Genomic DNA, 13,935 nt, shown 5'->3' on the forward strand with positions numbered 1-13,935 from the left:
GTTGATGCCTCCTAATAGCAAACTCTGTTTTCCAGAAATAATTCCTGGTACTGTTAAATACATTCCACACCCCATTACTCCAGAAACCTTGACTTCCGGACAATTACCATTTCAGATTGTTCATATATGAGTAATAGCTGATAATTATGTATCAGTGGTTTATTAATTTAGTAATAACAACATTATAACATAGAAAGTTCAGGTGGTTCTAATATAGGTAAGCAGTGGTTGTAGTAACATGAGTCTGTTGAATGTCTTTGTTCTAGATCTACAACGAGATGATCCGCGACCTCCTTAATCCCTCATCAGGCATCCTCGACCTTCGAGAAGACTCCCGGGGTCAAGTTCAGGTTGCAGGTTTATCAGAGGTCACTGCAAGGTCTACAGATGAGGTCAGTTGAACTCTGTTACCAGAGTTAGTCAATTTATTGTAATTTGCACGCTGATGAATATTAACGTTTTAAAGAGTATAAAGAGACTTGTCTTGTTAATGGAGATAATGAGTGATGGCAAAGAGAAAGGCATAACCAAACTTTAATATCAATAAAATGCTTGTGTTCAATCTTGTAGCTGGTGTGACATCTAAGACTGTAAGAGTTATTCCCCTTTCATACATAGACAGTTTATATCTAATGCATCAGGAGTGTCCATGTATATGTGTGTGTGTGTGCGTGTTCATGTTCATGTGTGTGTGTGCGTGAGCGTGTGCGTGTGTGTGTGTGTGTGTGTGTGTGTGTGAACACAGAGATAATCTTTTCAAGGATTTATCGGAGCAACATACACAAAATCAATGTGAATTTCAAGAGGTCCTATATGTGTGGACTAATCCCTTAAGGCTAAATGTTTTATTTTCAGCTATTTTCACTTAGTTTGTTTGTTTGTTGTTTAACACCTCACTCAGCAATATAGCAGCTACATGACGGCGGTCTGTAAATAATCGAGTCTGGACCAGATAATCCAGTGACTGACATCATGAATGTTGATCTACGCACTTGAGATACGATGACATGCATTGATCAACAAATTCAGTGAGCTTGACCACCTGATCCCGTTTGTTGCCTCTTACGACAAGCAATGTCGCCTTTTACAGCAAGTATGGGTTGCTGAAGGCCTATTCTACCCTGGATGTTCACGTGTGTCACTTGGTTCACACTTGATGATTTCGTTTGTTTGTTTGTTGTTTAATGCCGTACTCAGCAATATTCCAGCTATATAACGGCGGTCTGTAAATAATCGAGTCTGGACCAGACAATCCAGTGATTGACAACATGAACATTGATCCACGCAATTGGGATCGATGACATGCATCAACCAAGTCAGCAAGCCTGACCACCCGATCTCGTTAGTTGCCTCCTACGACAACTATAGTCACCTTTTACCACAAGCATGGGTTGCTGAAGACCTATTCTACCCGGGATATTCACGGGCCACACACATGATGAGTAGGAGTAAGTTTGAGGGCACAGGTGTGTTAAGGTGCTAGCTAGGCTTCCCTTGATGAAGCCCTAGTGATCGGCAGCCCCTGTTTGTTGTAAGTCTGTGAATCCTACAGACAATTGTTGGATTTGTCAGGTGATCCAGATGTTGATGAAGGGCAATCAGGAGCGTACCCAGGAGCCCACCGCAGCCAACAAGACTTCGTCGCGGTCCCATGCAGTGCTGCAGGTCATCGTGAAGCAGCGCAACCGCGTCCGCAACACCATGCAGGAAGTACGCACGGGGAAACTGTTCCTCATCGATCTGGCAGGGTCAGAACGTGCAGCAAACACACACAACCGTGGCAAGAGGATGGTGGAGGGGGCTCACATAAACAGATCCCTCCTTGCCCTGGGCAACTGTATCAACGCTCTTAGTAAGTCACAGACAGACATAGTGTGGAGGGGGCTGACATAGACAGATCCCTCCTTGCCCTGGGTAACTGTATCAACACTCTTAGTAAGTCACAGACAGACATAGGGTGGAGGGGGCTCACATAAACAGATCCCTCCTTGTCCTGGGCAACTGTATCAACACTCTTAGTAAGTCACAGACAGACATAGTGTGGAGGGGGCTCACATAAACAGATCCCTCCTTGCCCTGGGCAACTGTATCAACACTCTTAGTAAGTCACAGACAGACATAGGGTGGAGGGGGCTCACATAAACAGATCCCTCCTTGCCCTGGGCAACTGTATCAACACTCTTAGTAAGTCACAGACAGACATAGTGTGGAGGGGGCTGACAGACAGATCCCTCCTTGTCCTGGGTAACTGTATCAACGCTCTTAGTAAGTCACAGATAGACATAGGGTGGAGGGGGCTCACATAAACAGATCCCTCCTTGCCCTGGGCAACTGTATCAACGCTCTTAGTAAGTCACAGATAGACATAGGGTGGAGGGGGCTCACATAAACAGATCCCTCCTTGCCCTGGGCAACTGTATCAACACTCTTAGTAAGTCACAGACAGACATAGTGTGGAGGGGGCTGACAGACAGATCCCTCCTTGCCCTGGGCAACTGTATCAACACTCTTAGTAAGTCACAGACAGCTATGGGGTGAAGGGGGCTGACATAAACAGATCCCTCCTTGCCCTGGGCAACTGTATCAACGCTCTTAGTAAGTCACAGACAGACATAGTGTGGAGGGGGCTGACAGACAGATCCCTCCTTGCCCTGGGCAACTGTATCAACGCTCTTAGTAAGTCACAGACAGCTATGGGGTGAAGGGGGCTGACATAAACAGATCCCTCCTTGCCCTGGGCAACTGTATCAACGCTCTTAGTAAGTCACAGACAGACATAGGGTGGAGGGGGCTGACATAGACAGATCCCTCCTTGTCCTGGGCAACTGTATCAACGCTCTTAGTAAGTCATAGACAGGCATAGGATGGAACGGGCTGACAGACAGATCCCTCCTTGCCCTGGGCAACTGTATCAACGCTCTTAGTAAGTCACAGACAGACATAGTGTGGAGGGGGCTGACAGACAGATCCCTCCTTGTCCTGGGCAACTGTATCAACACTCTCAGTAAGTCACAGACAGGACACGCATTTGTAAGCAAGGATTATATCCTACCTAAAGATTATCCCTGGAGGAGTTTTACTCTAGAGTATAGTATAGGATAGGATTAAACACACTGGTATTGCTTCAAATTCACTAGGGAGAATCATCCTGACACTAGAGAATTTCATTCCCGGTATACAAAATAGGGTAGGATAATATTCACTCTAACACATACGCTACTCGTTTATCATGTTTATATGTTATGTGTTTTGAGTTACTATTGGTAAGATTGAACTAAAGTTAACAATAACTTTTGTACTCATATAATAATTCAAATTTAATTGATGTTATGTTAAGCATGTTTGATTAATGGTATTTATGTATTTTTTGGCGTTCGTGTTTGAGATCATTTACCAGTGAGTAGGATGTTTATCTACCATATCAGGAGATTATTATACTCCGCAGGTGACAAGAATGGCCCAAAGTACATCAACTACCGAGACAGTAAGTTGACCCGCCTCCTGAAGGATGCCCTTGGCGGCAACTGCAAGACCGTCATGATCGCACACATCAGCCCGGCCAGCCTGCACTTTGAGGAGTCACGCAACACACTAGTGTATGCAGACAGAGCCAAACACATCAAAACAAAGGTAGAAACACTCCCAAACTGTTCGCTCATTCAGGATTGTTGCTTATCTATATGTATGCCAATCAAAGAAAAAAGCAGAAATTCTGCAACAATCTCCATCCTTCTGCTATGCAAAAGTTACTTTCAACTCCATTGATTGAGATCACCCACCATCCCTTGCACAAGATATTAAAATTATGTCAGAGTACCAATGAGTTACATGTGATATCAAGCTGCTGTGGTTTCTGTGTGCAGGTGCGGCGCAATGTGACCGATGTAGCGTACCACATAGCCCAGTACACTAACATCATCTCGGAGCTGCGTGATGAGATTCTCAAACTGCGGAGCCGCCTACAGGACCAGGGCACTGGCAGTCGCACCCACGCCAACATCCAGGCCGTGCAATGTGAGTACAGTGCTCCCTCGCTATTACGCTCTTCAATATAGCGCTAACTTGGTTATAGGGAACGGTGAAGCAAGGCTCCCAAAACCTTACTTATTTTTAATAAACTCAAGTTTTCAAATGATACAAAGTTTTCCCCATCTAAAAAAACATTAACGGTTGATCACCATGATCACGTAACACTGGAAATATACCAGTTAACAAATTCAAACTGAAGTACGCAATTTAATCCCATTATTATACTATCTGCTTATAAAAAGGTGTTCATTGTTTATCAAAATTTCATTCAATAATGTTTCCATTAATTTCGGCTTAATTGTATGTGAAGTGATCGGTAGATCGCACAACTCACCGTTGTTTACAGCAACCACATTCAGATTACCGCTATTGACGCCTTGAAAGAGGATGGATACATATATCATAAATGCCATACTTTGACTCGTTAAAAGTCAAATTTGCGGCTGTTTAACTATTAAATGTCAACATAATGTTTCCGAAATGGAAATACATGTAGCGCGGGAAGTCCCTACTGTGACTGGTCTAATTGTTCCATGCATAAAAATATCCGGCAATAGCAATCACCTGAACCAAAGAGCTGCGCTAAAGGTTCTTATAATTTTAAATATATATAGTGAAAGCTGTAACTAAAATAACACAATATGGGAATATATTATCCCCGATAAAATAATAATTTCAGATACAATTTCTTCTGACCATTGCATTAAAATTCTTTGAAGTTGTATCATTAGGTACTTTTTAACTGAATCACTGGTAGATGCGAGAGAAACGTGTGCACAGCTAATTGCTATTTCCGGCTTAGTTCACGAGAAAATACACACGGTAATCTTAATCTCTGCATATAAAACAATGCCTTGGAGAGCAGGAAATACATTTTAAATTGTAAATCATCATGTCTATTGATGTTTTATATCAAACTTCATATTTTTATTGACCAAGTTTGTTATACCTATTCATTCACCATAATTCACTGAAGGGATACGAAGTGTGTTTTTTTTTAAAGCACATAACGCTCGATAAATCATTTTTTACACTATGAATCATAAACAACTACTTTTTTTAAACTCTGAAACATAACGTAGATGGTGTTAGGTAGGCAGAGCATGTATACTGTTTTGTTGGTCATCTACCACCTACGACTCCACCTCGGTTAAACCGTTGATCGTCTATAACGCTCATCAATTATTTGGGCCCCAAATTTAGCAATGTAGCGAGGGATCACTGATTTAGTTTGCACCACTGCACCACTGGTCAAGAAAGGCTAACTTCCACCTTTATTCAAAGGGACATAACTCTATATATCCATTAATCCTGAACTATGGTGCACAGTTTCACTGGTAAAGGTTACTGTCTGAATTAACATGGTGCTCTGGTTAGAAGTTTAGGATGATGGTATTATGATAACCCAGCCTAAAAAATCATAGTTATAGGACATTTTATGTGTGCGACCTATAACTTGAAAACTACTTCATAGATTCTGTTCAAACTTGATAAACACTTTCTATACCAATAGGAGAGGTGCAGTGCAAAGTTTGATTTCAATATTTGGATTTTCTGAAAAATAGCGCTATTTTTCATTTTTTAACTTAGAATTTATTAGAATTTGTGCAACATTTAACTTGAAAACTAATGCATGGATTCTTTTCAAATTCAGGGAACAGTTTCCATACTAATAGAAGAAGTGCAGTGATTTTGATATGTGAAAATATGAATTGTTACATATTTTGAACATAGAATGTTTTTTTTCACCTCAACATTTGTGCAACCTCTAACTTTAGAACTACTTCATAGATTTTTTCAAATTTAAGGAACATTTTCTATACTAATAGGAGAGGTTCGGTGCAAAGTTGATTTTAATATGTATATTTTCTGAAAAAATCAGATTTCTTTTTCATGTTTTGAACTTTTAATCAATATTTTTAATCAATGTCAAGTCAGTGTCAAGTCAAGTGTACTGTATCCTGCAAAACTTGCTGGTGATGCTCTAGTGCTTATTTGAATCATGCCTTTACTATGTTGTATTATTGTGCTTTTTAAGAGAAACCGGTTCAAATGTTAAGGCTTCAATATATCTCCAATATCAAAATTGTTCTTCAGCTGATGTTAGAGTCGAAGTCAGGGTATTAGTGAGGCCTGCTCAACTTTGCCTTGTTTTGACTGTCCTGTTGGTTTCTCTCTCTCTCTCTTTCTCTCTCGTATAAACGTAATATTGTGTCATTTCTGCTTATGAACATCAGTTTTGCTATCATGTGACTGGCCTTTCATCCAGTGTATATCATGTTAACTTTACATTATGATAAAATTATTATATGATAACTATATAATATATGTCTTCATTCCACAGCGGAGGTACTAGAGGCCCGTCGCCATGCTGACCGAGATGAGATGACCAAGCTGCGAGAACAACTGCTCACTTGCTTCAAGGACCAGATGGAACTCAGGTTTGAGGATACATACAATTAGTAGAGATTGTTAACTGAGTGTGCTTCTGCATCAGAAATATCATATAGTAGGAATAAACATTGTATTATGTGATGTCATTTACATTTGTGAAACCCTTCAGAAACCCTTGAAAGTAGAGGGGTAACTCAGCAGTGCAGGGTGGAACTTTTCACACAAATGACCCCGTTGGTAGAATAGGCTCCCAGGATCAATCATTGTTGTTCACACTGACATAGGCAGTATATGACCATGTTGGCCCTCTTCCACAAGTCTATCATAGTGCAAAGACAGTCGTAAGCCTATGTTACAGTATGGGAGTTACGATCACCTTAGCGCTACGATAGCTTTGTGAAATGGACCCCTGATCTGTTACCTGGTTCATCTTGCATGGTTTGTCTGGTCCAGACTTGACTACTGACCATGCTGACATCCATGCAAGATAGAGCTGTAATTTGACTACAGAATCACCTTCAGTCACTCAGTTTTCAATTTCCCTCATAGATTCTGACAGTTTGTCACATTCCATAATTAGGATGCTGTGAGGATGGAGCAAATGGACTCTCAAGTTTCTGTTTAGACAGTTCAATAATTAGGCTATTGAGCCTGTAGGGTTCTGTGAGAGCTGAATGTCCACACTGTGTTGCAGGAAGACGCTGATGGAGCTGAACAATGCCTCCATGGAGATCAGCCTGGAGACCAACAGGAACCAGCTCGTCATCAGCGAGTCAGTAGACATGTTAACGTCGCTTAGGTTCATCAGTCATAGCACACCTGGTCATCAGAAAAGCATTACATCACTTTATATTCTCCAACTACAGTACACCTGATAATCAAAATTATTCAGTTTAAAGAAGAGTTCAGTCATGTATAAAATATTAAGTTCCATGTTTTAGTAATAAGTCCATGGGGGGAAATGAGGATGTGTATTTAAAACAACATGACCTGTTCACGATGTCATCATACAGCTGAACTATTAATGATATGACTCAAGATTGTAACACACGCTCCGACTTCTGTTGCAGGTGGGATGTTGAGAAGGCGCGAGGCTCCAAGCGAGAGGATGGTGACAGTACAGACAACAAGTATAAAGGTACCTGTAACTTCTGTACAGTAGTTACTGAATCTGCGCCCTACGTGTTCCATCGCGATATCTGACTATTGTGAGTATGTTCTGGATGCAGCATCTCAGCCTAACCTGACTGTGTTTCCAGATGAGCGAGACAGCAAGGGCAACATCATACAGCCAGATGAAGTCCGCGTGGCTCGGGACGAGCTGAAGGTGCTGCATGATGAGAAACACAAGACAGAACGTGTGCGATCAACAGTCAGGCGGGAGTTGGAGACGGCCAAACACAAGATGAAGAAATTGGAGGAGGTACGTGGGTTTCAGAAGTGTTGTTTTATTAGAGACATCACATCCCGCTTGGGCAGTTGCTTATTACATTTACTGTTATTCCAAAGCCCAGAGATTTGTTTCCTCGTGAAATGAAAATGTCTACTTATTTAAGTTTTATTTACATTGTGTCTGACCTCAGCACTCAAAGCCAACCTGCGTGAAAAGTTGAACGTGTACTGCTACTTTCAGACCATTAGGTCTTTGATCAGACTTTAATTGATATGATAGTGACAGTGTTACACCGTAGTGAAAAACTATAGTTATGGCTCAGGAACACAGATGTTAGCCCAGCACCCTACCACAGTTCTCCTACAGTGACCTGACTCAATGTGTTCCACACTCTGGACAGTCTCTGTTATGTCACGACATGTAAGTTTGATGTTGGAGGAAAGCCCCATGTGATGCAGGCCTTGGGCTAAAAAAAAAAATAGTCTTTGTTCTCAGGCACCACCCTCATCATCATAAAGTCCACTGCACGTTTTGTTTTTATTTCCATTTTCCCCTAAAAAAAGTCCTCAAAAATTCCTCGTTTCAAACACGCGACACCAGCAGTGAAATGCTACAATATTTAAACACAATGCGATCCAAAATACCGTATATCACCGTCTATAAAGCGATCCTGCGTATAAGGCGACCCCCATGTACAAGCCTTCAAAATCAATGCTAATTTATATACCCCGTCTATAAATTGAATGGTAATGAAGCATGTCACCAGCACATCCCCACAATCCCCACATTTGCAATAAAAACTTGTTTGTCTTCCGCGGAAAAAAATCACATTGTATCCTTTCAGCGATTTCAGGGAAACAAACAGATCATAACAATTAAACTTGGTCAATACAAATTTCAAATTTGAGATAGAACATCACTTGACATGATGATTTACCAATTCAATTTTCTGTTCTGATGGGGATTATATGCAGAGATTAAGATTACCATGTGTATTGTCTCGTAAACTAAGCCGGAAGCAACAATCAACTGTGCACACGTTTCACGGAATCTACCGGTGATTCAGTTTATAATTACCTAATAATATAACTTTAAAGAATTTTGATACAATGACAGTATGAATTGTATCTGAAACTATTATTTTATCAGGAATAATTTATTCCAATATCATATTATTTTAGTTGCAGCTCCACTATATACACTTGAACTAAATTAATAACCATAAGCATAGCACTTTGGTACAGCTGATCGCTCTTGCTTGATATTTTTTCGTATGGAACAATTTGACCAATCACCGTCGATGCTCCCGCGCTCGCAATTGCGAAAACTTTATGTTGACTTAGAATTTTCAAACTACAACAAATATGACTTTCAGCAAGTCAATGTATGGCATTTATGATATATGTATCCATTCTCTATCCACTAAAGTTCGTTGCAAGGCATCAATAGTGGTAAACCATGGTTGCTGTAAATAACAGTGAGTTTTGTGATGTTCTGATCACTTCACCTATGATTTTGCCGAAACTAAGGTAAACAATATTGAATGAAATTTTGAATAAAATTAATCAAATAGGTGACAAACATAAGTCCAAAGATAAAATGAACAATGTTTGTAACCATGCATTGTAAATGCTCACAGTTCTCACAGTTATGTCTTTGTGTCGGTGATAAAAACCCAAAGACTCTTCAACCCTGTGTACAAGATGACCCCCCTTGAAAGCCCCCTAATTCTAGGTACGAAAAACTCACCTTATACACAGAGATATACGGTAGCATAAAGTAACTTCCCTTTACAAGCCCACTGCTTTACTGCGCATCTTGTCTTATGGTCATGGCTGCAATAGGAGTGTGCTTGTTTTAACATTTGCAAATTTGGTCAATGATAGCATGAAATTTACGATCAAAACTTCACTAGACATGATGATTTACAAATTCAATGGTATTTGTGTACTGTTTGCCAGACAATGTTTCATATGCGCAGAGATCAAGATTACATGTGTGTTTGTCTCATAAAATAACCAGGGAAATAGCAATCAGCTGTTCACACATTTCTCCCCTATCTATGGGTCATTCAGTTTAAAAAATACTTAATGTCATGGCCAGTATCATAACTGAAAGAGAGACTTCAATACAGTGATAGGAAGACAGAAGACTTGGTATCTCTAATGACTTTTCTTTGAAGGCAAGTTCATGGTGAGTTGATGTGATTTGCCGATCTCTTCATACACAATTTCGCTGAAATTAATGTAAACAAAAATGAATTAAATCTTGGATAAAGTATTATCATGGATAAGAAACATAAATCCAGATAGATATACAGTGAACACTTTTATCGTCAGATAATGTAATAACAGGACTAACTTGCATACTTCTGTACAAATTTGTTGACATGCTTCTTCCAATGTTGTGTGCTTATGATAACGTCTTCACGTTGTGAAATAAAATCATTGCTCATTGTATGCGTGTATTATGTGCACACTGGTAGTCCAACGGTAGTCAAATACTGTATTCCAGTATTTTACTCAACAAGGAATACATTTATGTAAGAAGGCCCTTTCACAGGTTGATTGTACAGAACTGTTTTTGGTTACATACTAGTTTGAACAACAACCAAAAAAAACCACCACCTGCCAGCACTATATTTTCAAAAGCCATCGCCTGAGGACCAGTTCTCGTAGTTTCTTAAGCCTAAGTTACCATGCCTTTTGTTTACCTTTTTGGTGAAACCCACATGGTATGTGCACAGTATGGTGCTGAAAAGTATAGAAAAGTATAGAAACAGAATCAAGGTGAATCCACAGCACTCTTGCTAAGCTGCATCACTGTGTTCCAGATCATCCCTCAGCGTATTGGGGACGACGACCAGCAGGAGACCCTGCAGTTGCTGTGTAAGGTCCATGAGTTGGAGATTGAGAACCTGGAGGTGAAGTCAGCCTGCCTCCTGAGGGACTTCACCATCAAAAAGAAGGACATGATCATCACCCGCTTCAGACACCACCGCAACCTGTGTGACGAAATCATTAAGCAGCAGAGACAACTCATCACAGGTGTGTAGAGAGGAAGTTTATAATGACAGGTTAACGTTGTGTATTCATGTAAAGGTTTTATTGATTTGCTCACGAGTACCACAACACAAGAAATACCTATAGACAAAGGTATCGCTGAAGTGAAGTGCATCTGGAAGTGAAATCTTGTACAGTTATTCCCTTTCCAAATCTTCGCACCATCCGAATTGTTCATTTTTTAGTTTAAGTAGATCTCCCTTGTGGTCCGCTTCAACATATGCCATCTGGCGTGAGAGAGTCTGTTACCTGCGTATTTACCTGTGAATGTCCCCATCCCTCCTCCACAGATCACAAGGTCCCCTGCCCCAAGGAGCTGGAGGATCTCTACCACCTGTACACTGTGGAGAAGGAGGACAAGGTGCTGTATGGGGACGACTCAGACACACCCAAGGTAGGACACTACACTTATTCTTGGTACAGATTTTACCAACCAGAGTGAACCCTTCCATTTTTTGAATGATTAGAACAAAATCTATGATAAACTTAACCTAACAAAAGCAATTGAAATTTCTTGGCATAATACTTAATCAAATTCATTTTGTATATGGGTTCTAACCTATGCAAATACCTAAGAGAACAAAGCCTTCTGTTTGAAGCTAACGCAGACACATTTTTCCCACTAAACATGGTTTGGGGAGGCAATGGACGACAGTTCATGCTGAAGGGCGTTTTGTCCGTGCACATGACGTGAGCTGTGTTGGAATCCTCTGTGTGGAAGAAGACATTTTATTCATAGATGGAAGGAGAGGGGAGTGAAACATTTGATTTATCAATATGCATTCATGGTAATTATTGTTCCTCTGTCTTCAGTGAAACCCTTGATATAAACATGCATTCATAGTATATGTTGCTCCTCTTACTTCAGCCACTGTCAACAGGAACAAGACAAGTCAGCAGTCTCACAGATATTGGCGGGTAGGTTGTCAAATCATTTCAGGGTTATTCTCAAAGTACCACAAACAAATTCTGTATGGTAGAAAGCTTTTGTTAAAATGTTCCATATGCACTGTTTGCAGAAGGCAGACATTGGATGAGTCTATTTTAAGAGACCGCCTCTGTGGTCAAGTGGTAGTGTGTCTGCCTGGAGACCGGAAGGTCCAGGGTTCGATCCCCTCTGTGTCATACCAAAAGAAGTTAAAAGATGGTACTTGTTGTTACCCTGCCTGTGGCACTCAGCATCAAAGGGCTAAAACAAGGAATGGTCGGTTCAGAGTCAGTCTACTGTGTCTGAGTGGGCTAGCACTATAAAATTTGCATTAGTCCAGACCAATACAAGCAGCCAGACACACAGACACGTGCATGCACATCGCTATGTAAGTGTAATAATCTTGGACACAAAGTTAAACCCCATTTCACCTCATCTTATCTGCTTTAAGAAATGCTAATGCCTTGTACACTGTTGAGTGAAGTATTCACTCATTCACTCACTTCTACCTGATTGTAGCCATGATGATGACAAGTTCTTCACACCAAGTGCCAAGGCCAAGCATCTTCAAGGTCTCAGCCAGATCTGGACAGGAAGTCAGTACATGGAGAATCTCAACAGTAGCAGCGCCATCTATCATCCCGTCACAGCATCGCGACAGTCATTTGATGATAAAGAAGTTATCCAGAGCAATACTCGCAACATTGCAGCACTAGCAGCTAAAAAGAGGACCAAGGCTCATCACGATCACCTAAATGCCGAGAGACAAGGTCATGGGTCACGACCTCTGTACCGACCCAGTCATGATAGTGATGCAGGGGCCTTAACTCCAAGTCGCCTGGCAAAACATAACAGGACATACGGTGATGGGATGACCCATACGAGTACGCCACCTAGTGATGATAACATCTCGTCAGTGACTGTGGAGAAACTCAGTATACATACAGACATTTCCCTGCCTGTTATATCGGCATCGGAGGAGCGGTATCGAGGGGGAGTCAGAAAGGTGTCACGGAATGAAGCGGATCAGAGGAGGAAGAAGCGAGGACGCAACTTTGATGTTGTTAGCAGTTATTCACAACAGGTAGAGAGCCAGTTTCCAGATCTGTGTCAGCGGTAGATCTCAATATATTATTGTATCTCTTAATAAGTACCTGTCTTTCACCTTTTTGCAGGTTTGAATTTTATGTTTGCCGAATATATTCCATTACACATCAATAGATCTTGAACTGTGAATGTTCCAAAATTTCAACTTTCCTACTTGTTCATAAATCCCAATTTGTCAGAAATTCTTCGTTCGCAAACAAACAACCATATAGCCATCAGGTTATTCACATTATTTAAAGGTAAATTGAAAATCTCAACATGCTCAAACTCATCTGTCCCATGTGCAAGTGAGCGGTATATGATATCTTTGGGCAGTGTTATGATAACCAGGACACCTGCCAACTGCATGTATAATTAAATACATGAGCACACTCTCTTCTGATAAAATCCCAACATGCATATTATGTGCAAGGGAATGAACATCTAAATGAAGATAGTGTTACATCATTTTTCAGCTTATCATTGCTTCTGCTATTTCAAATTTGCAGCGTCTCAATTCTAAGAAGACAACAGCTACAAACAGTAACAAGTACATTGGCCGCAGCAAAGGTGAGATAACTCTGTCTGTACTAGCAATGCCTATTCCCCAAATGACAATTACTGACTACAATAGTGCCTGTGTTGTGTCAGAAAATATTTTCTACAAAAGTATGTATTACAAAATGTGTTCAAGAAATTGTGAGAGACGTTAGATGATATATTATGCAGGGTTTTACATGATGCAGAAATGTGTGTCCAGTGAACACAAATGTATAGAATGGATGCAGAAACAGATATCTATTGCATCCTGAGAGACGCACAATATCATTATTTATTGTACCAAATTCTTGACCAGAAATATGAAGTTTCCTTTACAAAAGTAATTATTAAAACTTACTGTACACTACACTATTTCATTACTTTACAGGACCCTCATGTTTTCTTTAAGGTACCCTTGAAATTAGTAATTGGACCCTCTCTGGAACCCTCGTTAAGTAAGTCAAGGTAAAACCCTGTATTATGTGTCTTGTAATTTTTAACCA

At 40.5% G+C, this 13,935-nt stretch overlaps 1 protein-coding gene across 3 annotated transcripts in view; it reads left to right on the plus strand.

The window, feature by feature from the left end:
- Positions 1–13,935, plus strand: part of LOC124139514 (kinesin-like protein KIF19) — a 60,047-nt gene that overhangs the window by 42,853 nt on the left and 3,259 nt on the right. For 2 of the 3 annotated variants that reach the window (XM_048402684.1, XM_048402685.1), the window contains exons 6-19: positions 267–392; positions 1,573–1,814; positions 2,886–2,923; positions 3,446–3,630; positions 3,864–4,014; positions 6,374–6,470; positions 7,118–7,195; positions 7,494–7,561; positions 7,683–7,846; positions 10,650–10,863; positions 11,169–11,272; positions 11,747–11,796; positions 12,326–12,890; positions 13,402–13,462. In XM_048402684.1, coding sequence (XP_048258641.1) covers positions 267–392; positions 1,573–1,814; positions 2,886–2,923; positions 3,446–3,630; positions 3,864–4,014; positions 6,374–6,470; positions 7,118–7,195; positions 7,494–7,561; positions 7,683–7,846; positions 10,650–10,863; positions 11,169–11,272; positions 11,747–11,796; positions 12,326–12,890; positions 13,402–13,462 — 2,143 coding nt within the window. Of the gene's footprint in view, positions 1–266; positions 393–1,572; positions 1,853–2,885; positions 2,924–3,445; positions 3,631–3,863; positions 4,015–6,373; positions 6,471–7,117; positions 7,196–7,493; positions 7,562–7,682; positions 7,847–10,649; positions 10,864–11,168; positions 11,273–11,746; positions 11,797–12,325; positions 12,891–13,401; positions 13,463–13,935 lie in introns of all 3 variants that reach the window. The other variant, XM_048402683.1, reaches the window with a different exon arrangement.

Source organism: Haliotis rufescens, unplaced genomic scaffold, assembly GCF_023055435.1.
Source record: "Haliotis rufescens isolate VD_foot unplaced genomic scaffold, xgHalRufe1.0.p SCAF_28, whole genome shotgun sequence".
NCBI lineage: Eukaryota > Metazoa > Mollusca > Gastropoda > Lepetellida > Haliotidae > Haliotis > Haliotis rufescens.